Source organism: Oryx dammah, unplaced genomic scaffold (assembly GCF_014754425.2).
Source record: "Oryx dammah isolate SB20612 unplaced genomic scaffold, SCBI_Odam_1.1 HiC_scaffold_13, whole genome shotgun sequence".
Lineage (NCBI taxonomy): Eukaryota > Metazoa > Chordata > Mammalia > Artiodactyla > Bovidae > Oryx > Oryx dammah.
This window is the reverse complement of record NW_024070197.1, coordinates 56,337,910-56,362,418: the sequence shown is the minus strand read 5'-3', so window position 1 is coordinate 56,362,418 and position 24,509 is coordinate 56,337,910. Positions and strand designations below refer to the sequence as shown.

The following is a 24,509-nucleotide window of genomic DNA, read 5'->3' as shown; positions in this document are numbered from 1 at the left end:
TGCTGAGAACGGGGCCAAGGAGGTGCGGCCAGTTTACCTCTATCCAGGAGAGAGCTCAGACCCAGCGGACAGACACGCACAGCAAACTGAGGAAGGTCAGGGCTTGGGAGCCAGCAGGGAGAGGACCACCTGCTCTGTTCATTGGGCCGAAGGAGCCTACACAGAAAGGAGGGGTTAGAAGTGAGCCTGCCGGACAGGCCAGTGTGCGGGAAGCTGGGGAGACAGGATGTCAAGGCAGGAGACAGCAGCCTCTCTGTACAGCGAAGGCTTGCAAAAAAAAAGTCAGCTGTTTGTTTATAAAAGAAGGCAGAGCAGGACCGCGTCTGGGTGGCAGGTGTGGGGAGCAGGAAGCCACTGAGAGGAGCTGCAGGTGAGACTGTATAGTCCAGTGACACATCCCGTAGGGGAGCCTGAGTGCAAAGGCTCTCTGCCCACCCCCAGGAACCTGTAACTTGGGGACCCTCCTCCATTCTCCCCGCCCAACTCCCGACAGCCCTGAGGACACAGTCCACAGACAGGTGATAACAGTCTGTGTGCTGAGCACGCAGTGTGGCCGCACACAGGGCGTTCTGCGTTTAGTCCCTCACCCCACCTGGACACAGCTGGACCTGGAGTCCCTCCACAGAGGAGGAATTCCGCTCTGGAGGCCCAGACTCTGCCCACTGGCACGTAGCCTGCAAGTGACAGCGGAGGGCACACACCCCAGGCTTCCCAGCCCCAGAGCTAGTGATTTGAAGCCCCTCTGGGGTGTGGACGTGGGTTCCCCAGCAGCTGTCACCTGCTTTCTCTGGGGCTGGCCACATCCCCCCCGCTGGGTTCTCCCCAACGTCTCCCAGCTCTGGGCTTCAGAGCCCCCAACAGTGGCAAAGTGGGGAGGGCTCAGTGGGAACCGTAGTCACTGGTACAGGTGGAGCTCCGCACCACCAGGTTCTGGAAGGGACCGGATCCTTCTTGCTCCCCCAGGCTAAGCTGCCCAACCTGAAGGAGGTGGACGTCCGCTACACGGAAGCCTGGTGAAGCTCCCATCGGCAGGAAGCAGTTTGCAACCGCAACTCACAACTCCTGACTAATAGCCGTAGAGCAGCAGGTCTCGGGGTCCCACCCCCGTCCTGGCTGTGAGATAGATGGGGGAGTCTTTCTGGGGGCAGAGGGCGGAGGGGGGAGGGTGGGGAGGGGGGGTCCGTAAGCACGCCCAGCCCCCGCCTGATTCTTTTAGCTTCATAATCGGAAACCTTGACCTGATCTAAAACGGACTTCGTAGCAACCAGAGGAGTGGCAGTGGGTCGGGGAGAGGGTGGGGGTGGGGGGCTTGGGGAAGGGGGACCCTTTGTGGATTTTCTTTGCCTTTGTGTTCAATGCCGCGTGGGAACAGTCAAGTCCGACCCCACATCACGTGACCCCGCTGGGCCCAGAGGCCGAGGAAGGACCTGTCCTCCTCCGAGGCCCGCCGAGAACTCGCCCCGCCATCGCCATCGGACAAGACCCAGTCTCACCCCACCATCCTGTGTCCTCGCCATTGCTATGCAAAGTGATTCTTGTTGTACATAAGATTTAAATAACGCACCTATTTAAGAAACGTTGACAAATTGCAGGTCTGGGACCTGCCTGTTATTTATGAAGTCTTTGACCCGCCCGCCCACCCGCCTGCCCGCCGGCCGCCCCTGGCGTGTAGTACTGTACAAACCAGTCAGCTGGTAGTGGTAGTATTCTTGTTATTTTTTTAAAGGAAACAGACGGAAAAGAAAAAAAAAAAAGAACCTCCTTGGAAAATTAATTGCTTTTTTTTGTAATGGATTCTGTCCGCTAATACTCTCTTGTCCGTCCGTCCCTCTGCCCGCCACGCCACCGTGCATTTCGATTCCAGAAGTCTCCAGTTTCCTCACGGGGTTGGGGTCAGACTGGGGGAGGAGAAGTGGGGTCCCCACATTGTCGTCTCGCTCCTCTAAGGCCCCAGTTTCCTCTTGGCCCCCTTTTACACATCTGGAGGGGTGGGGTGCTAACCTGTCCTCCCGTCCCATAAGAGAGCTGCCCCCACCCCCTCCCCCGGAGCACGCCCGTCTCTGGTGGCCTCTGCTGTCCCCCCCGACTGAGACTCTGCCATCCGTGGCCTCCCCGCCGTCCTGTGCCTCCCGTGATCCCTCATGCATGCCCGCCTCTCTGCATGGTCTCTTGGGAGAAGAGAGACGTCTCCTCCACCGGCCTGACTGCCCGCCCCACCCCACGAATGTGACCACTGCAACGCAGACTCCCTCCTGCCCTTCTCCGTCCCCCCACCTGCCCCAAAGACGCACCCACCTCCATTTCTTTTATAAACAAGCCCTCACTGTACAGAGCAGCCCTCATGGTTTACTTGGGGTCCCCTCTCCCCCAAGCCCCATCTTCTGTTGGTTTAGCACAAATACCCCTCTCTTTCAGCACCTCCAGACCTAACCCCCAGTCAATGTAATTGTTTTATATATATTTAATCTTATTCAATGGAAACCATGCTTTTGTCGTTTTATACTTTGCTAGGTAGACTTTATTACCCCCCCCCAACTATGCCCTCATTTTTTTAAAAAAGGAAAAAAAAAAGAAATTGGGTTTCAGTCTTAATTCCTTTTCTGTGCCAGGTTTGATTTCGTGCGTGCGTGTGAATGTGTTCCGTTTCGTGTTTAGTTGTTGTTGTTGTTGTTTTCTGTTGTTTGGTTTTATTTGCTCCCCTCTGGTCCCATACTTCACAGCACTCTGGTGCAGGAAGAAGCAGAAGCAAAAAAATAAAAAATCTAAAAAGAAACAAAAAAGAAGAGCCGAGACATGCCACCTTCACCCTTCGCACTGTTGCTTTTCCTGATGGTTAATACTGCTGTCACGTAGCTGTGTTCAGAGATGTGAAAACCTTTCAGGCAAAAATAAACTGTAAGTGACTCATTGATATCTGGCCTTTCTGTGTGGCTTGGAGGGGGCCTGGCATGGGGACAAGAAGGGCCAAGACCTAGGCCAAGAGCAGAGCCTCTATACCCTGTGTCCAGGGCTCCTCACCCTGGCACACTTGGGAGCCAGATCTTTGTTGTGGGGCCACACTGGGCATCAAACCCAGACCCCCAACTGCTACCCGCTGGATTCCAGGAGCACCCACCCCCACCCCAGCATATAGAACAACCAAAAATGTCTCCAGAGGGTGCCTAGCACCCCTGGGGGACAGTCACCCCACGAGAGAGCCTGGCTGTCCACTTGTGCTGCAGGACCCTTGGGGAAGCTCCAGTCCAGCGAGGTGCCTGGGAAAATGCAGGGTCTGGGCTGGGGCCCCGGGCTCTGCATTTCTGAGGAGGTCTGGGCGACATGGATGCTTCCACCCACCTTCCTCTCTCCCCTAAACCCCTACACCATTTTCCAAACCCCGAGGACACTGACTCGCCACACACTTGCTCTCACTTCTTGAGGCCGCTGCAGCTGACCCCACTTCGCTGACCCGCGGGACGCCCTCCAGCCGATCAGGGAAAGCGGGTGCCCTGCAGGAGGCTCACGACAGCCCCAGACAAGTGAGGCCGGCGGGCGGGCTTCGGGAGCTCCGGTCCTCAGGCCAGATGGGCCGGTTGTCACGAAGGCCAGCTGCAGGGCCGCGAGGCACCGCAACCCGCCACCTTCCCGCCCAGCAGAGGCCCTGGCTCAGCAGGCACTCATCACCTGGCAGACGAAAGGGAAGACCCTGCCGGCGACCGACCTCAGCCCTCTGTCCTCTGCTGTCCCCTCGGCTCCTCTGGCTGAGCGGGCAGAGTGCAGACTACCGGGCGGGCGGGAGGCAGGGCCGGGGGAGAGGGCGTTTCCTCCCCGCTGCTGTTCTGTCAGGAGCCTCCTCTTCCCTGAGCTTTAATTCCAGCTCCCAGCACAACCCCCACCTTCAACCTTGGCCTGGCAGGATCTGCGGGAGTCCCAGGAGCCTCACTTGCTTCAACCCCGCCCATCCACGTGACTCTCCGCTCTTAATCCCGCCCACGCACGTGACTCAGTTCTCGACCCTGCCCACCCACGTGACCTGCAGCTCTTAACTCCACCCACCCCACATGCCTCACACCCCCTGAACCGGAAGGCCCTCCGCTTGCGGAAACTGAGCTGCACGGTGTCTTCCCCTTGCCCCGCTGACCGGCACGTGGAGGCAGCCCCTGCTGCGAGTCCCCGGACCTCAGTATCCCTTGTCAGGTCTCCAGCTGTAGCCCTGCCCCACACCCCCACCCCCAGGAGTGGGCCCTTCCTCACACACTGCACAGCCCACCAGAGTGGGCCTTCTGTTTCATGCTGAGACCCTGCTTTCCTCTACCAACACACAGGCAACCCCTGCAGCTGATGTGAGTGCCCCACCAAGAGCCCAGTGGAGCGCTGGGCCCTTGAGATGGGGAGGGACGTTCATCAGGAAATTTCAGGGCAAATCCTGAATTAGGGACAGGGAGAAACACTCCAGAGCGTGGCTGTTGGACTAGTGGGAGCTGAACTCTGTGGTCCGCAGGTCAGCTTGATGCCCCGCTCACAGCGACTGCTCCAGAGTGCGCTGTCTTCCAGTCACTTAGGCTACACCCTGGCGTCGTGCCAGGTGGGAACCTGGTTGGTATTTGTGCCTGCCAGACTGCTCTAAAGCTAAGCTGTGCTAGAAGTTTCTCTGAAGGCCTGCAGGGAAGGGGATTAGAGAGCCTTGGAAAAGGGCCTGGCTTCATTCATTCACTCATGCATTCAACCATTCTTTGTTGAACACCTGCTTCTAGGAGGTGCTAGCAGGTTCCAGACAACATGCTAGAAGGAGCAAGAAACGTGGCCCTTGCCCTTTGGGGCCCCATGACCTGGAGCATGCTGGCGAGGAGTCAGATCGCATTGATACCGCGTGGCAATCGCAGTGACAGGAAGCTATGGCAGGCTCAGAAGGTGACAGCTAACCCAAGCTTTGGAAGTCTGGAGGGCTTCCTGGAGGAGGAAGCATTGTTGGCAGTGAAGAATGAGGATATATGTCAAGTCATCAGAGAGGAAAGGGGAGTGTGCAAAGACTGGAGCGGGATCTGTGTTGGGAACTGCAGATGGAGAGCGTGGCGGAGTGTGGGGGGGGACACAGGAGGGACTGTTATTGCTGGGGCTGAATTGTGTCCCTTAAAAAAAGAGATGTTGAGGGGGAAGGGAACAAAAAAAAAGAGATGTTGAAGTCCTAACCAACCCCTGCCCCCAGTACCTAGGAGTAGGACTGTATTTGGAAACAAGGTATTTACAGAGTATCCAAGTTTAAATGCCGTCATTAAGGTGGGCCCTAATCCAATATGACTGGTGTCCCTGTAGAAAGGGGAAATTTGGACCCAGAAGCAGACATGCACAGCGGGACATCTACCGGATGAGACCAGCACACGGAGAGGGCCATGTGAGGACGAGGCAGAGACGGGAGTGAGGCCTCTTCCACAGCAAGCCCCCAGAAGCTGGGGAGAGAGGCCTGCAGCAGACCCTGCCTCACAGACCTTACTGCCACCTTGAGGTCGGCGTTCTGTGAGAGAACACGCTTCTGTTATTTTAAGTGCCCCCCCACCCCTAGTCCATGCTGCTTTCTCACAGCAGCCCTGAGACAGAGTACATCCGTTTCCCTGGGCCACCACGCAGAGTGCCCCAAACCCCGTGGCTGAAAACCCAGAGATGTATCCTCTTGTTTCTGGAGACCAGAAGTCCAAACTCAAGATGTTGGAAGGGGGCCTTCCTTCCCTTCTCTTCCGGCCCTTAGCTGGCCGCTGTGTCACGTCCGTCTCTGCCTCTGCCCCATGTGGCCCTGCCTCTTCAAGGACGTTTGACGTTGGATTCAGCGCCCACTTAGATAATCCAGGGCTTCCCTCATAGCTCAGACGGTAAAGGATCAGCCTGCAATGCAGGAGACCAGAGTTCGATTTCTGGATTGGGAAAATCCCCTTGGAGTAGGAAATGGCAACCCATTCCAGTATTCTTGTCTGAGAAATCCCATGGACAGAGGAGCCTGGCGGGCTGCAGTCCACAGGGTCACATCCTGGATAATCCAGAGTGATCTCACGGCCAGAGCCTTAACACATCACTTGATCTGCAAAGTTTTTCTTTTACCATATAAGGTCCCAGTCACTGGTTCCAGGTGAAGGCACCTTCTGGGGCCATTATTCCACATGCTGCACAGTGGGGGCGAGACTAGCCATCGTCTCCTTAGTCATATTTAGAAGCCTGGGATTTACCCCTAGGGCTCTGAGAGACTGTTAGGACATTGCAATTATCTTACTCATTTTCTGACAAAGCATGTATATAGCCCCTCCTACGTGCCAGGCACAGCAACAGAGTTTTGTCACTCTGAACCCATTTGCTCCTCCTGCCAAACCTTTGAGGCAGGTGCTAACATGGTCCCTCTTGACCACTGGGGAAGTGGAGGTCAGGAGATGCAGCATCCTTCAGTCAAGGTCATGCAGGGAGCAGGGGACCAAGGCAAGCTGGTGACCCAGGCATTATGGGAAGATCTATCCACCGCTGGCTGCTGAATGGATAGGGCTGAGGCTGGAGCTTGGACTACATGGAGAAACAAATTTACCGAGAAGCTTAGGAGTAAAACTGCAGAACGTGGGGATTGATATGAGGGAGGGCCAGCGAGGAGTGAAGGAAGAAGTTCAATTTCTTGCCTTGTTTCCAGAAGCTCTGTGAGCTCCAGAATTGTACCTCTGCTGAGCAGCAGCCCAAGTGGCAGGCAGGGCTGGTGTGTGAACCCTGGCTCTGGGTCCTGGTGGGGGTGGAGAGCTCCAAGGCTCTTGTCCTTCCCTGGACTCCTTCCCTGGGGTTCATCTCCAGCTGCCCCCAGGGTTCTCTAGCTTAAGACTTCCTACCCTTCTCCTCTCACTTTCCCGTGGTTCCATTTCTGGTTCTGGAGTCACCCCACATAAGCTTACCTGGGCCAGAGGATATCATTGTTTTAGAGCCGACTTCTGAGGAAGCCCCAAACTAAGATTGCCTGACCGTGCCAGGGGACAGAGGGCCAGGATGGAGCGGAGCGCCTCCATGACAGACTGGGAAATCCCTCCCAAGGGGACCAGGGCACCCGGTATTCCTGCCCCGTCCTTGGTGACACAGGCGCTGCTGAGCTTTGCCAGAAGGGCTCTGCAGCTAGGGTCCCCAGAGCCAACTTGCACCCATTTTCAGAGGTGGGGGTGGCAGCTGATGGGAGCTCCCAGACATTGCTGATGGAACTAGAAATCAGTTTGACTGCTTTGGGAAGTGTATCTAATCAATACTAAAGCTAAACATCTGTCAACACCGTGACCCCGGAGCTCTGCTCCTGGGGAGACGGCCAAGAGGGCCGAGCTCACATGTCCACCAGAGACACAAACAAGAATGTTTATAGCAGAGTATTCATAATAGCCCAGAGTGGAAACACCCTAATGTCTACTCAGAGAAGAATGAATAAACTAGCCGTGGAACAGATACACAGTGGACGACGCAAATGCCTCCGTCGACGGGAGGAAGAGTAAATACACCATGACCCATCCATATGATGGGATTCTGCAGCAAAAATGACCCGACAGACACACGGTTGGGTAAAGGCACTGGGCAGGCGTCATGTTGTGCGAAAGGAGGCAGACACAAATGAGGGTTTGCCGTGTGATTCCACTTATATAAAGTTCACAAACAGCCACAGAACCTCAGTAATTATAGAGGTCACAGAAGTGGGTATCTCTGCAAGGGGGGAGATCATTGCTGATCAGGAAGACAGGAGGGAATTTTCTGCGGGTGATGAAAATTAGCTACATCTTGATACACAAATATTTATACACGGAGTTCTACACTTAAGACGTGTAGTTTACTGCGTATGTGCACATCAGCTTTTTTTTTTTTTTGGCTATGCCGTGTAACTAGCGGGATTTGAGTTGCTCAACCAGGGATCAAACTTATGCCCCCTGCTGTGAAAGCATGGTGTCTTAACCACTGGCCCACTAGCAAATCCCAACATCAACTTTTTTTTTTTTCAAGATTTTTTTTTTTTTTATGTGGACCATTTTTGAAGTCTTTATTGAATTTGTTTTACAACATTATTTCTGTTTTCTGTTTGGTGCTTTGGCCTCGAGGCATGTGGGATCTTGGCTCCCCTATCAGGGGTCGAACCGGCATGAGGTGCATTGGAAGGTGAAGTCTTAACCACCGGACTACGAGGGAAGTTCCTCAACATCAGCTTTTAAAAAGGAGCAGCAGGTAGAAACAATCCACATGCCCATCCATAGATGAACAGATGAGTAACCGGGATGCATACTCACAGTGGACGCTTAGCCACGCATAAGAAGGAATAAAGCACCGCTGCCTGCTCCAACACGGGGGAACCTTGAGCCCAGTATGTTAAATAAGCCAGACACAAAAGACCACCTACTGTGTGGTTCTATTTATCTGAAATATCCAGAACAGGAACGTCTATACAGACAGAAAGCAGATTAGGGTTTACCAGCACCTGGGGCGTGACCGGAGAAGGTGATGGCACCCCACTCCAGTACTCTTGCCTGGAAAATCCCATGGACGGAGGAGCCTGGTGGGCTGCAGCCCATGGGGTCACGAAGAGTCGGACACGACTGAGCAACTTCACTTTCACTTTTCACTTTCATGCATTGGAGAAGGAAATGGCAACCCACTCCAGTGTTCTTGCCTGGAGAATCCCAGGGACGGGGGAGCCTGGTGGGCTGCCGTCTATGGGGTCGCACAGAGTCGGACACGACTGAAGCGACTTAGCAGCAGCAGCAGGGGCATGACCATTTAATGGGTGTGGGGTTTTATGTTGGGGCAGTCGTATGGTCAGGCCAGCCAAGAGGGCGGCTCTCTCTCTCTCTACCTGCCCTGCCCGACCTGGGCCTGCTTCACCGTTAGCTCGCACACACAACTTGCCTTCCTACACGCTTGCCCCAGGCCCCAGCTGGTGATTATGCTTCTCAAAGGGGCCACGAGGAGCCTCCTGTTCTGCTACTGCTTTCCCTGGTAGCTAAGCCGCCCGCTCACCTGACGCCAAGTCCCCCTGGAACTGGTGACCTCGCCCTGACCCCGGAAGCAAAGCCTGCCGCCATTCTTTGCCCCCCTCCAACCTCTGCACATGGTGGGTGTTGCTCCAGGACCGTTACTTCAGACAGGTAAGCTCCTGCATCCACTAAACATTTCACCTCTCTGTTGCTGACTCCCGGCTCTTTCGTCCTGTTTTAAAGCTGGGCAAGTGCAGGGTTTTTTTGTTCAAGTGCAGTTCTTACAGGTCTTATGGGCCTGCGGGGTGTAGGGCCTTGCAGAACCTTTTAGGCCTGTGGGGTGCAGCCTAACGTTGAGGAAAAATTGGGGGAACTAGATAAGCGGTGGTGATGGGCGAACATGGTGAGTGTTCGAAATGCCATGTTAAAGTGATATCTTGAATTTGACTTTTGTGCCAGTTTTTTAAAAGCAGCATCAAAACAGAACTTTTTAAATGGAAAGGTAGCTGCTGCTCGTCTCTGCTCTGTCTGGTCTGGGGAGGGTGAGGGGTGTGTTGCCAAAAACTTGGCTCCCTGTCCACTGACGCCAAATAAAAATATGGGGACGGAGTTTGGAGGAAATAGAAAGATGGCTTTAGTCCTCTGCTGGGCGGGGTGAGGACACAGCAGACCAGTGCCTCGAGGACTGTGCCCCCCCGCTAGGAGAACCAAGAGACTTTATGCAGCCTGGATTTCAGGCTTAGAGTAAATGATAAGGCGCCAAGTAATGAGCATCTTGCATCTTTCTTCTTCCCACGTTACTTCAAAGCAGTAACAGCTGGCATCAGGCAGCTTTGTCCGTTTGTCTCTGCGTTATTGGCCTGCGACCTTCTTTCTGAAATGCAAACCATTCTAAGGGGTGATTCGCTACAAGAGAATGTAGGGTGTAATGTACATAGTATCGGGGGTGATACGTTTCCTTTGTGAAGGACAATTCTAGTTACAGACACTGTAAATTAGTAACAGTTGGACTAGGAGCGATTAACTCTGATTAACTCCTGTCTCTTCCCTAGGCTGCTCTCTCTTTCTTTTACTTTCCTTGTTCTCAAGAGAGGGAAAACTTCTTTTGTATTTTTGCTGCAGCAAAATGCCACTGATGCCACCATGATATTGTCTGTTAGCCATACTTCTCCATCCTTACGAAGCCTCTTGGTCAATGGTGTCCCTGCCTCAAAAAACTCTCTACTGCCATCTGCTGGAAATTGTCATAGTAAACACACAAGTTTGTATAATAAACATGCGTACTTCTCAATGTGGTGCTCTTCTGCACAGCTATACATGGCGGGACAGGTGACTTGGCTCTGTTTCTCAGTGTACTCTATCCAGATGTGAATGGGTCCTCGAGCACCTCAAGGCTGACCTCCCTCTGTTCCACACTAATGCCCAGTAAGTCTAGCCTAGGCTAGCCTCTTCCAGGTTTGTCAGGGAGATGAAATCCACATGGTCCCTAGTTCACTCATCAGTACATTGAAACCTGCCTTTCAGAGCCACCTCTAGAAATGAAACGTTCCCCAGGGCACTTCTGGTTATCACAGAGGCAGGAGGTTGAGAATGGGCTAGAAGGTCTTGTGGACTTAAAAGTATTCACAGTCTCAAAGCTGAGAGTTCTGTTTTATTCGGTGGGAATTTTTAGGACTTCAAGCCAAGGAGACAGCATCTCCAGTAACCCTGAGAGAACTGCTCCAAGGAGGTGAGGGGAGGAGGCAGGTTATACAGATTTCTGTAACAAAGGGCAGGTAGTCAGAACATCAAAGAAAATAACAAACAGGCAGATATTCCCAGTTAAGGAATTTAGTGCTTTTCTGTGCATGGGAAAACTCGGGGCTCACTGAAGTCATTCCTCTGACATGTGCATGCTAAGTCGCTTCAGTCTCCTGGTTCCACTTCTCTCCTGGCTCAGTCGTGTCTGACTCTACGACCCCATGGACTGTAGCCCGCCAGGCTCCTCTGTCCATGGGATTCTCCAGGCAAGAGCACTGGAGTGCATTGCCACGCGCGTCTCCAGGGGCTCTTCCCGACCCAGGGACCAAGCCTGTGTCTCCTGTAGCTCCCGCATTGCAGGCAGATTCTTCACTGCTGAGCCACGGGGAAGGCCTTCCTTTGATAGGCCACTTCCTCCTTGGAAGAAAAGCTATGACCAACCTAGAGAGCATATTCAAAAGCAGAGACATTACTCTGCCGACTAAGGTCCGCCTACTCAAGGCTATGGTTTTTCCTGTGGTCATGTATGGATGTGAGAGTTGGACTGTGAAGAAGGCTGAGCGCCGAAGAATTGATGCTTTTGAACTGTAGTGTTGGAGAAGACTCTTGAGAGTCCCTTGGACTGCAAGGAGATCCAACCAGTCCGTTCTGAAGGAGATCAGCCTTGGGATTTCTTTGGAAGGACTGATGCTAAAGTTGAAACTCCAGTACTTTGGCCACCTCATGCGAAGAGTTGACTCTGGAAAAGACTCTGATGCTGGGAGGGATTGGGGGCAGGAGAAGAAGGGGACGACCGAGGATGAGATGGCTGGATGGCGTCACGGACTCGAAGGACATGAGTCTGAGTGAACTCCGCGAGTTGGTGATGGACAGGGAGGCCTGGGGTACTGAGATTCATGGGGTCGCAAAGAGTCAGACATGGCTGAGCGACTGAACTGAACTGTCACCTCTCTGGGGCCAGCATCCTGCCTTCACAGTTTCCTCCGGGCTCACTGTAGGGAGTGGTTGCAGTCTGCTGGATCTCAGGTATTCTTTTCCTTCCCAAGTTCCCTCAGGCTTATCTGCCTCTGTTGGGGCTGCAAATCACTGACAGGAAGCGTTCCATTTCTCAGGCTCCGCCAAGCTCCTGGCCACAGGCATCTTGGCTGTTTTTTCTCTGTTGTAGGGACAACGAGCCTAAAACATGCCTAAAACGTGCCTAAAGCACTGGGATGTGTCTCATCTCTCACTTGCCAGGATTTGCCAGGAAGGGGAAAGGGCTGTGGGATCCAGTGGGATGGAGGTTCAGCCAAGAGGACTCTGTACTGGGCACACCTTACCCCTCACATTGATGCCAGAAATTCAGCCTCTGTGAAGCCGGTGCAAAATCCGATTTCAGAGACAGAGTTTTGGGTGAAGTAGAAAAGAATAGCTATATTGCTTTGCCAGGCAAAGGGGGCCACAGCGGGTCTGTGCCCTGAAAAACTGTGTCCAACTTGGGAGGATTTGGTGGGGAGTTTTTTATTGCAGTGGTTCAAGGGCTGGGTTGCTGATAAGGGTCAGGGTCTCAGGTGACCAATCTCCTGATGGGCTTTTCTGGTTCCCTTGATCTGGCCTCAGGTGACTTCTTGATGAGCTTCTCCAAGCCATCAGACTGAGGTTCTCTGGAATAAAGAATGCTCACATCTTCCATTTGTTGGGGGTTTCAGTTCTGTAAAGACTTAGCCCAACAATGTTATGTATATCCCTCGACCTGGGGCTTCCCAAGTGGCTCAGTGGTAAAGAACCCACCTGTCAATGCAAGAGATGTGGGTCTGACCCCTGGGTGGGGAAGATCCCCTGGAGGAGGGCATGGCAACCCTCTTCAGTATTGTTGCCTGGAGAATCCCAAGGACAGAAGAGCCTGGTGGCTACAGTTCATGGGGTCACAAAGAGTTGGACACAACTGAGTGATTGAGCACACACACACAAACACACCACAGAAAGACTTCTTTGCCCAGGAGTCCCACAAGATCCATCCGTCCTGCTGGGTCCTAACAGCTCTTGCCTGGGGCTCTCCTGTGACTCCCCTTCACTGGCTGCAGGGGATTTGCTGGGGTGGGAGGTAAGTGTTTTGTGGACATCAGCAATGCATCTTAAGCCCCTCACTGCCCCCAAAGTTCTAGTGGTGCCCACCACAACTATGAGATGAGGGGCTGTCTTCCCTGGTGGGTGTTACTTCAAGACTACGGCTGTCCTAGAGAAATAGACTGCAAGCCACACAGGTGGAGTGGTCTCATAGCCACATTTTAAAAAGTTAAAGGAAAACAGGCCACATTCACTCAATCATGTCCAACTTTTTGTGACCCCCCCATGGACAGTACCACCAGGCTCCTCTGTCCATGGAATTTTCCAGGCAAGAATACTGCAGTGGGTTGCCATTTCCTTCTCCGGGGGATCTCAAACATTATCATTTGAACATGCACTCAATATAAAAATTATTAATGAGATATTTTACATTCTTTTTTTTTTCCCCCCCAGTATACAAAGTCTTCAAAACCTGGTGTGTAATTTGCCCTTCTAGGGCATCTCAGTCAGGACCAGTCATGTTCAAGTGTCCTGCAGCAGCCATAAGCAGCCAGTGGCTCCCGTGTGGACAGCATGTTTCCTGAATTTCCATAACCCAGGAGTGGGGCAGTGGCACCCTGATGGAAAGTGGGGAGAGAGCAGCAGGGAGACAGGACTTGAGCCAGCACTTACACGCCCATAAGTGGCTTTTACTGAGGTGGTGTGAGTTGAGAAGCTGTTACAGGACACAAGTCTGTGTGCCCAATGCACAGTGAGGAGAAACTAGCAGAGAAATGTTTGCTGCGGGGCCCAGCAAGGAGAATGGGTGGCTTTGCTCAGAAACCCTAAATTCCCCGATGGTTTTGGGTTCGGGTAGGGGGAGAAATTTTTATAGACTAAATGTGAGATGAGAGCTATAGCTATGTGACTTTCATTTGATTGGCTTGCTCCAGGAATCTTGCCCCCATCTGAAGTTACCATCCTCCACTGGGGTGGGGGCCTTAGTTTCTGCAGAAGAACTCAAAGGTATTGTTCTATATGGTTCTTGAGGAGGAACCAGGACCCTGCCCCAAGGCTGGGCCATTGTTTCTTGCCGGCTCCTCCCTGGTTTCTGTGTCCCCTCCCTTCCTGGATTAGCAACGTTTGGACCTGCCCTCGAACTCAAACTCAGGGAAGGTCAAGGAGGATGGATGAAGCCCATTTCCTACACACAAGGAAGGAGGGGGAGGACCCCACAGGGTACCACTCAGTTCCAAGGCCCCTGTGGGAATCCTCCTACAGAACTGATGTCCAGAGCTGCCGGGTTCGTGGGTCTGATCTTAAGTCCCCCTGGAAAGCAAGCATCTATTTCAATTGATTTTTTAAAAAAGAAACATATATTCACTTACAAGAAAAAAACTTATAGATGATAACTTACAGGAAGGGGGACCCCATTCCAGGGCCCAAGAGTGGGCTCTTGTCTAACTCTCAGAAATGAATTGTCCGAGGAGACACACGTGCTCACAAAGCAAGAGCCTCTGCTGGGAAGAGGTGCCCATGGAGAGCAGCTGGGCAAGAGGGCCCAGAACCGCCCGCCTGTGGCTCGTGGTCTCGGGGTCTACGGTGATGGGGTCAGTTCCGGGCTGTCTCTGGCCAGTCATTCGGACTCAAGGTCCTTCCTGGTGGTGCATGCAGCCCAGATGGATCCCAGTGAGGATTCTGGGAGACTGGCAGGACACACGGGCTGGTGTCTCCTCTCCCCTTTTGACCTTTCCTGAATTCCTCCAGGTGGTGGTAGCTTGTTAGTTCCGCATTCCTTACCAGGACCTCCTGTTGTAAGATAACTCATACAAGTGGTGACTATCCTGTCTGCCAAGGGCAGGCAGTTTTTGTCAGCGGTTCCTATGCATTTTTGTGGCATGAATGAATGAATGAGGGAGAAACTTCAATATGAAGACCAGAAAGCGCCTGTGCCGATGAGGGGCAGTGGGCATCAGACCTCCATCTAACGTCAGGGGCTGGGCAGCGAGACTGGAATCTCCACGTTGAGGAAGTGTGTGTGTGGGCAGCCAGGCTGCAGGCGCATTCAGAGTCTGTCCCTTCTTAGCTGTGGATCCCACGACAGTCCCAGGTTCTCCCTCCCACTGCCCATTAGTCCAACCAGAAGAGCAGCTTACCTTTGCTCTTCATGGCCTTTCGTTCATTCAGTCACCCATTCATTCATTCATTCCTTGAGCAAAAATTTATATACACTGAACCCTGGAAGCACTGCCCAGTGAAATAAGCCAAAGTCCAGCCGTCTGAGCGTCCAGTGCAGGGGAATCTAGGGAGGCAGAAAGCTGACTGATGGCTGCTTAGGGCTGAGGGATGGGGGTAGGGAGGACGGGATGGGGGACAGGAAGGTGAGAGCTCAAGGGAAGAGGTTTCTTAAAAAAAAAATTATTTATTTATTTGGCTGTACCAGGTCTGTGGCATGGGGGATTGCGTTCCCTGACCAGGGATTGAACTCGGGCCCCCTGCATTGGAAGCATGGAGTCTGAGCCACTGGACCACCAGCGAAGTCCTGAGAGGGTTTTTTTTTTTTTTTTTTTTTGTGAGGAACATGTTCTAAAATTGACTCTGGTAAAGTCTGCACAGCTGTGTAAATATGCTAAAAACCATGGAATCGTACAAATTACTTGGATGGATTTATTGTATGTGAATTCTATCTCAATAGCCTACTTAAAAAAAAACATATATATATATATAGAGAGAGTACCTACTGTGTGCCAGGTAAACTAGGGGCTCAGGAGTGGATAAAAGTTAACACAGTCCTCCACCACATACAGTCTGACGGAGGAGCCAGCCACTAGACAGCTCATCCCACACATCTTTTTCACAAGGGCAGTGTATAGAGCTAAACGGACGTGCAAGCTGGAGGGAGCACCTTCCAGGACCGGGCAGCACAGAGCTGACCCAGAGGAGCTGGAAATGGCTAGCCCTTTGGGGAGACAGGGAGGTGGGAACAGCCTTCCAGACAGAGGGAAGGGCAAGGGCAGAGGCCCTGAGGCAGCGCCTGGCAGTTGGAAGGAAAGGCTGAGGAGGAGGAAGCATGGGGCCAGGAGAGACTGGCTAGGCCCCTGAGGTCTTTGTCCTCCTGCGTGGGAAGTGCTGGGGGCTGCAGCTGGGCAGTGGGGGGAAGCGGGGTATGTGATCCTTTTGGAGGACAGAATCCCCGGGTTTTATGGTGCAATGGACCGAGGGCCCCAGACTCGGTGGAGGCGGGAGGGGCCGGCACCTCACCTCCCACATTGTATTAAGATGTGCTTTCTCCCAGGGAGGGGGGCTTCCTGTTCATGAAACAGGAAGTAAGGTCTGTTTAGCTAGCAGCTGGCTGGCAGTAGACTGAGGATAGAGGGGCCCGAGGAAGCTGGGGTCGGGCAGGCAGCCGCAGGTGAGGCCTGGCCGGCCCAGTTCACACTCGTGTGCCTCTGGTGGCCAGGACGAGCGAGGGCAGGGCGGCCACTCCAACACCCCTGGGCCCTGGGCTGCTGCAGAACAGGCGCTGGGGGCGGGAGGCAGTGTTCCCGGGCTCCAGGCCCTTGACGTCAGTGTTGCCATGGAGACCCCTGCTTCCATCAGCACATGTTGCAGCTGTAGGAGACCCCCGGGCAGGGAAGGCTCGGTGGGGTGGAGGGAAGCAGAAAAGAGCAGGACCCCGCAGGCCTGCGGCCCTGTCCCTGAGCAGGGTCCCCAAGAGGGCAGGGGTGTTAGTCCTGGAGGGGACCCTCCAGCTCTCCATCCGGCCGGCAGCCAGGCCCCCTGACATGCTCCTTTGCTGCAGTCTGAGAGATGCCTTGGTATGAAACGGCTTGGGCTGTGCCCTTTCCCACTGTAGCGCCAAGGAAGGGGGGAGTGGGGTATGCTCCCTCTACTGACCCCTCCCACCCCCTCACCCCCAGCTCCGTTGTGTTTCAGATGCCTCCTCATTCAACCATTTCCTGAGCCCTCCACGTGTCAGATGCCCTGTGAGTGCCTCTGATCCCAGCGAGGGACGCTGGCCTGCTGCTCACGGGCAAGCGCACCTATGAAATGGCGTTTCCTTTGTCTTTAAACCTTGTTCTCTGAAATCTTTGCAGTTTCCAAGAGACACCTTCAGTGGCAAAATGCCCGGCTAGCTGAGAACTTCAGCCTCCCATTCAACTCCGTGTTCACTTCACACCTCTTCTGGTGTCTGAGTCCCTGCCTCCTCCCCCGGGTGGGGTGAAGGTGAAGAGGGGCCATTGTCCTTGTCTGGTCACTGCTGTTTCTCTGAGTGGCCACAGGGCTGTCGAGTGAAAAGCAAAAAACACCACCTAAAAGCTGCGAGTTAGTTTGATTTGAGGACATTGCTGAGAACTAGAGCTCACACAGGCAGCCTCTCAGATTGCTCTGAGGGACTGATCCAGAGAAATGAGGGAGGAGCCAGGACTTACAGGCGTTTTAGCTGGGAAAAGTAGAAAGGCTACAGAAGGTTATTGCCAACCATTGAAGCAAACATCTCAAGTTAATGATTTTAGTGTCCCTCTGTGTATGGGAAAGTGCGAGTGTCTAGGCTCACTGGAATGATTCCTTTGATAGGCATCTTAGCTGTCTTGGGGGCCCCCGGGTGGCGTTAGTAGTGAAGAGCCCGCCTGCCCGTGCAGGAGCTGTGAAAGTCACAGGTTCGATCCCTGGCTCTGGAAGGTCCGCTGGAGGAGGGTGTGGCAACCCACCCATGTTCTTGCCTGGAGACTCCCCATGGACAGGGGAGCCTGGCGGGCAACAGTCCACAGGGTCGCAGAGTCAAACACCACCGAGTCGACTTCACATGCGCTTAGCTAGCTAGGGCCAGTACCCCGCGTTTTCCCATCCTGAATCCCCTTGGGGTGTACCATTGGTTAGCTGCAGTGGCTCATGGCCTGATGACTGGCAACATTCCCTGTCTCTCAGAATGGCAGGCACATTCTCTGTTTACTGAAATGGCAGGTACCCTGTTTCTGTCACCGGGCTAGCCCAAATGTGTGCTTCTGGGGGACGTGTATGGGTGTGGGCAGAGGTGAGGGAGCCCACAGGGCCGCTCCCCTGTGGCCCCCTCTCCCTGCGGCCTGTCTCCCACCTTCCACTCCCTCCTGGGGCTGGGGGCAGAGGTCTCCTTGTGGAATGATGCTCAGGCCCTGCTGGCTTCCTGGTGCCCGTGGGACTCTCAGAAGCTCACACGCCCCTGACCTGTTGTGGTGACCGCCTACATCCTGGCACCTCTTGCCAGCTCTCTTCTCCTGTGGGGAGGGAGGGGGTGGTTCTCAGAGGAGGAAATGAGGCTGGTGGGCTCAGCTGGGCATGACCCTCCCCACGAGGGGGCCAGCTGTCTCTGGGAGCCAGCATATGTTCCCGGGCGGAGCAGGCTTGTCCGGCAGGACCAGGAACTAGTCACGTATGATCTGAGAGTCGTGTTTCTTGGTAAGTCCTCTGGCCTGTCTCAGGCCTTAACACAGAGGACGCATTTAGAAATCGTTTATTCATTCACTCGACGTGAGTCTCCTATGCGCTAGGGCCTGTGCTCCAGGATGGTGGATGGATGGGTGGGTGTGTACATGAGTAAATGAGTGAATAGCTAGGTCGATCAGCGGTTGGACAGATGGAAAAATGAATGGACGGGGGGAGTGGATGGGTCGATAAATGGAAGCTGTGCATAAGAGCACAGTGCTCTTATGTGGTTTAGTGACCCCTGAATGCATGTGTTTACTATCTGTCATGCAACAAATTATCCCAAAGTTTATTGGCTTAAAACAGACACTGTCTTACCACTTTTGTGGGATCGGAATTCGGAAATAACTTAACTGGGTAGTTCTGACTCAGGATCGCTCCTGTGGCTGCAACCAGAGTGTCAGATGGGACTTGACTGGGACTGCAGCATCCGGTTATTTATTTATTTTTGTCTGTTTCTGGCCGTGCTGGGTCTTCGTTGCGGGGCGTGGGTTTCTCTTGTTGTGGTGAACAAGCTCTGGAGCACCCAGGCTCAGGACTTGTGGCATGCACAGGGCTTAGTTCCCCCACAGCATGTGGGATCTTAGTTCCCTGAAAGTGAAAGTGAAGTCGCTCAGTCGTGTCCGACTCTTTGCGACCCCATAGACGGCAGCCCACCAGGCTCCCCCGTCCCTGGGATTCTCCAGGCAAAAACACTGGAGTGGGTTGCCATTTCCTTCTCCAATCCGTGAAAGTGAAAAGTGAAAGTGAAGTCGCTTAGTCGTGTCCAACTCTTCGTGACCCCATGGACTGCAGCCCACCAGGCTCCTCTGTCCATGGGATTTTCCAGGCAAGAGTACTGGAGTGGGGTGCCATTGCCTCCTCCGACCGGGGATCAAACCTGCTTGCCCTGCATTGGTAGGTGGATTCTTAGCCACTGGGCCACCAGGGAATCCCAGTTTCCGCTTCTGTGATGACTCCCTCTTGGGGCTGTTGGTGGACAGCCTATTTCTCCATCACCATCACTCCTCCTCTTATTTATTTTTCCTCTTTGTTAGAAGCAAGTCACTAAGTCCTTCACACTCAGGGGGAGGGGAATTAGACTCCATCTTTTGAAGGAAGGTCATCAGAGAATTTGGGGACAGATTTTAAAACCATCCCAACAGATAGAGGGATTGGCATGCCCACTCTTCTTCCTGGATGCTGGAGTCTTCGAATAATCTTCGACCAGGGACCCCCCCCCACACACACACCAAATCATGACCGTATGTTAAATTCATCTGGGACACTTAGAACGTATCAGTGTTCAGGGCTCAACCCCCAGCCCATCTTATTAGTCTGATGAAACCTGTGGACGTTTGTGTTTTGTTTTGTAACCTGATGCTGGGAAAGACTGAGTGCAGGAGAATGGAGAGGATGAGAGTTTGAGCAAACTCAGAGATAGTGAAGGACAGGAAAGCATGGTGTGCTGCAGTCCACGGGGTCGCAAAGAGCTGGACATGACTGAGTGACTGAACAACAGCAAACTTTAATCATGAAACCCAGCATTTATGTTCCCACCACATGGGGGTTTGTTTTTTAATTGTGGTAGGGTCTTTTACTGCGGTAAAATAAACACAACACAAAATTTGCCATTGAAACCATTTTAAAACGTAATTATTGTAGTTGATTTACAATGCTGTGTTAGTTTCCAGTGTACAGCAAAGTGATTCAGTTACGCATATACATATACTAGCTCTCTTTCAGATCCTTTCCCATATATGTCATTCCCGAGGACTGAGTAAGGTTCCTTGTGCTATGCAGTAGATCCTTGTCGATTATCTGTTTTATATGTAGTAGTGTGTGTATGTCAATCCCCGACTCCTAGTTTTTCCCTCCCCTGACCTTTCCCCTTTGGCAGCCATACAGTTGTTTTCAAAGCCTGTGAGTCTGTTTCTGTCTTGTAAATGAGTTCATTTGCATCACTTTTTTTAGGTTTCACATATAAGTGATATCATATGATATTTGTCTTTCTCTGTCTGACTTCAAGTCTTCCCCTGTGGCTCAGCGGTATAAAAAATTTGCCTGCAATGCAGGAGACACAGGTTCGATCCCTGGATCAGGAAGATCCCCTAGAGAAGGGCATGGGGTAACCCACTCCAGTATTCTTGCCTGTAGAATCCCATGGACAGAGGAGCCTGGTGGCTACAGTCCATGGGGTCATGGAATGTGAAGTCAAGTGGGCCTTAGGAAGCATCACTACCAACAAAGCTAGTGGAGGGGATGGAATTTCAGTTGACCTCTTTCAAATTCTAAAAGATGATGCTGTGAAAGTACTGCACTCAATATGCCAGCAAATTTGGAAAACTCAGCAGTGGTCACAGGACTGGAAGAGGACAGTTTTCATTCCAATCCCAAAGAAAGGCAATGCCAAAGAATACTTAAAAAACTGCACAATTGCACTCATCTCACGTGCTAGCAAAGTAACTCTCAAAATTCTCCAAGCCAGGCTTCAACAGTACGTGAACTGTGAACTTTCAGATGTTCAAGCTGGATTTAGAAAAGGCAGAAGAACCAGAGATCAAATTGCCAAGATCCGTTGGGTCAGTGAAAAAGCAAGAGAAACATCTACATCCAGAAAAACATCTACTTCTGCTTTATTGACTATGCCGAAGCCTTTGACTGTGTGGAGCACAATAAACTGGAAAATTCTGAAAGAGATGGGAATACCAGAGCACCTGACCTGCCTCTTGAGAAATCTGTATGCAGGCCAGGAAGCAACAGTTAGAACTGGACATAGAACAACAGACTGGTTCCAAATTGGGAAAGGAGTACGTCAAGGCTGTATATTGTCACCCTGCTTATTTAACTTACATGCAGAGTACATCATGAGAAACGCTGGACTGGAAGAAACACAAGCTGGAATCAAGATTGCTGAGAGAAATATCAATAACCTCAGATATGTAGGTGACACCACCTTTATGGCAGAAAGTGAAGAAGAACTAAAGAGCCTCTTGATGAAAGTGAAAGTGGAGAGTGAAAAAGTTGGCTTAAAACTCAACATTCAGAAAACGAAGATCATGGCATCCAGTCTCATCACTTCATGGCAAATAGATGGGGAAACAGTGGAAAGAGTGTCAGACTTTATTTTTGGGGGCTCCAAAATCACTGCAGATGGTGATTGCAGCCATGAAATTAAAAGACATTTACTCCTTGGAGGAAAAGCTATGACAAACCTAGACAGCATATTGAAAAGCAGAGACATTACTTTGTCAACAGAGGTCCATCTAGTCAAAGCTATGGTTTTTCCAATAGTCATGTATGGATGTGAGAGTTGGATTATAAAGAAAGCTGAGTGCTGAAGAGTTGATGTTTTTGAACTACAGTGTTGGAGAAGACTCTTGAGAGTCCCTTGGACAGCAAGGAGATCCAACCAGTGAATCCTAAAGGAAATCAGTCCTGACTATTCATTGGAAAGACTGATGTTGAAGCTGAAACTCCAATACTTTGACCACTGATGTGAAGGGCTGACTCATTTGAAAAGACCCTGATGTTGGGAAAGATTGAAGGCGGGAGGAGAAGGGAACGACAGAGGATGAGATGGTTGGATGGCATCACTGACTCAATGGGCATAAGTTGGAGTAAACTCCGAGAGCTGGTGATGGACAGGGAGGCCTGGCATGCTGCAGTCCATGGTGTTGCAAAGAGTCGGACATGATTGAACTGAACTGAACTGACTTCACTTAGTATGATAATCTTCAGGTTGATCCATGTAGCTGCAAATGACATTACTTCCTTCTTTTTTGTGACTGAGTAACATTCCATTATATATACTACATATTATGTATCTTACATATTATATATATTATGTTGTTATTGTTCAGTTGCTCAGTCCTGTCCAACTTCTGCGAGCCCATGGACTGGAGCATGCCAGGCTTTCCTGTCCTTCACTGTCTCCCAGAGTTTGCTCAGTTTCATGTCCACTGAGTCAGTGATGCTATCTACTCATCTCATCCTTTGTCACCCTCTTCTTTTGCCTTCAGTCTTTTCCGGTATCAGTCTTTTCCAGTGACTCGGCTCACGCACACACACAGTGGTGGAGGATAACCGCCACCACTCTCTCTGACACACACCCCGCATCTTTATCCATTCCTCTGCTGATGGACATTTAGGCTGCTTCCGTGTCTTGACTGTTGTGAACTGCTGCAGTGAACAGTGCGGGGTGCATTTTACCCAGTCTCTGATAATCTCTGTTCTCCTCTCTGTCTCTGTGAATTTGACTGCTCTGGGAAGCTTATATAAATGGGGTCATACAGTATCTGTCCTTTTGTGTCCGGCTGTTAATACGGGAAGCACAGTGTGTTCCAGCTCCATGCAGGTAGCAGGTGTCAGATGTCACTCCTCTCATGAAAGAGTAATATCCGCTGTATATGCCACATTTTGTTCATCCCTTCCTCTGTCGATGGGCATCTGGGTCATTTCCATATTGGTATTGATACTTTTTAAAAGCTCCAAAGTGATTCTGACGTGAAAGTAGGCATGAAAACCAAGGCCTTCATTCTCAATCCCGGCTGCCCATTAGAATTACCTGAGAGCTGTAAAACACAGACAGAAAAACTCCCACAAGCCCGATGCTGGTGCCGGTGCAGACAGACCTGCCTCAGCGGGAGCGTCTCTGAAGGTGGACCCCCGGAGTCCAGATGAAGGCCCGCTTCCTTCCAGGGATAGAAGGCGCAGGCGCATGGGCTCATTTCCAAATCTCTGCTGCCCCCTGGTGGCACAACTGACAGCATTCTTGGGAGCCCTGCTCTCCAGGACGGGCTTGCCCACCCACTGGGAGCCCCCAGTGCCAGCCCTGCCCCGGGGGTCCGGGGACCCTGCATAGCTCGACCTGTGCCCCCGCCCCCACTGCCCTTCCTCGCTGGCCTTGCGTGGCTCCATGTCTAGAGGGACAGAGGAGGTTGTTAGAGAGGAGAGGACACAGACAGGCGGAAGACCCCACTTTGTGTGAACTTGAACAAGTCATTTGAACTGTGCCTCGGTTTCCCCGGCTTTCACATGAGGATAACCACCACCACTCCTCTGACGAGTCCCTGAGATCGCCGGTGGGTATGTGTGTCAGCCTCCGGAAGGACCCAGGGCCGGTGTGTCCACCTCAGGCTTTCGGGGCTGGGTCGTTCTCTGTACTGGAGCCGTCCTGGGCGTGGTGGGGTGTTGAGCAGCTGCTGGGCTTTCACCCACCAGCTGCCAATAGAAGCCCTCCATTGTGATCCTCAAAAATGTCTCCAAATGTGGACACATGTTCCCCGAGTACAAGGCTGCCAGATAAAATACAAGTTTCCCAGTTACATTTGCATCGCAGATAAAAAGCTCATAACTTTTTAGTGGAATCATTTTGCAAAGACTGCATTTTTATTTAAGTCAGGAAACCCTACCTGGGGACAGAATCACTCATTTGAGAGCCCCCGTCCTGGCGAGCTGTTGGTAACTGTTTAGGAGGCTCAGATGCCAGATGGGGAGGTTGCATCTGGGTGGAACTGGGTTGAGACCGCCATGGGTGCCGTCTGGGGGCGTGCCCAGTAGTGGTCAGCCCAGGACTAGGAGCCCCCGTCGAGGCAGAAGCTGGGTTCATGGTTGGGCCTTCTTAGTGACACACTGAGGGCCGGGCTGGGAGGGGCCACCCTGCTTCCCACACTGGGGGCTGTTGGGGGCATGGCAGCTTGTGGCCAACCACAGATCAGAGCAGCACACCACCCCCGCAGCTCTTCCCCAGAGGGAGCCAGGCCCTCAGTAACGGAGGTTCAGGCCCAGCTTACTCACTTGCAAGAGGAAGGAACCAGGCCAGAGAGAGGCAGTGAGTGGCCCCAAGTCACACAGCCAGCTCGTGGTGGTGCAAAGCTAGGTTCTAGGCCTTCAAGGCCAGGACTCCTGCCCCTGGGTGGAGCCTGGGAGTGTCCTCGGTTCCTGGTAAGTTCTCTAGGAGCTCCCAGCATTTTCAGACACAGCGAGAGGCACTCAACACAGGCTTCCTGCCGAGGCTGGGCCCCCTGCGGTCCTCAGCTCCCCCCTCATTCTACTCCAGGGGAGCCCTGGGCTTCCTTCTGGGGCTGTCCCTGTGATGACCAGCTCTTGTTTCTGTCTGATGGGGAGAAGTGACTTGGGGAAGTGGAGACGCACATGGGTTCAGAGCCAGATGGTCTGGGGCTGGAGACTGACTCTGTCTCTCCCTGACTGTGACCTGAGGCACCCAGGGCCTCAGTTTCTTCATCTGTAATATGGGAGTGATGAAAATGGTACCCACTTTGTAGGGCTGCTTTAAGGATTCAATGGCTTAACAATTATGAGTGCTTAAGACAGTATGTGGCAGGTAGGAAGGTTTACTATTTA

General features: G+C 52.4%; 1 protein-coding gene across 1 annotated transcript in view; it reads left to right on the top strand.

Annotated features, from left to right (window-relative positions):
- The window catches only part of LOC120873249 (c-Maf inducing protein), a 205,459-nt gene extending 202,548 nt beyond the window's left edge, over nucleotides 1–2,911 (top strand). Inside the window, exon 21 of the mRNA XM_040254068.1 lies at nucleotides 964–2,911. Within this exon, the coding sequence (XP_040110002.1) occupies nucleotides 964–1,017 (54 nt within the window). The 3' untranslated portion in view covers nucleotides 1,018–2,911. The remainder of the gene's footprint in view (nucleotides 1–963) is intronic.
- Nucleotides 2,912–24,509: the final 21,598 nt, after the last annotated feature.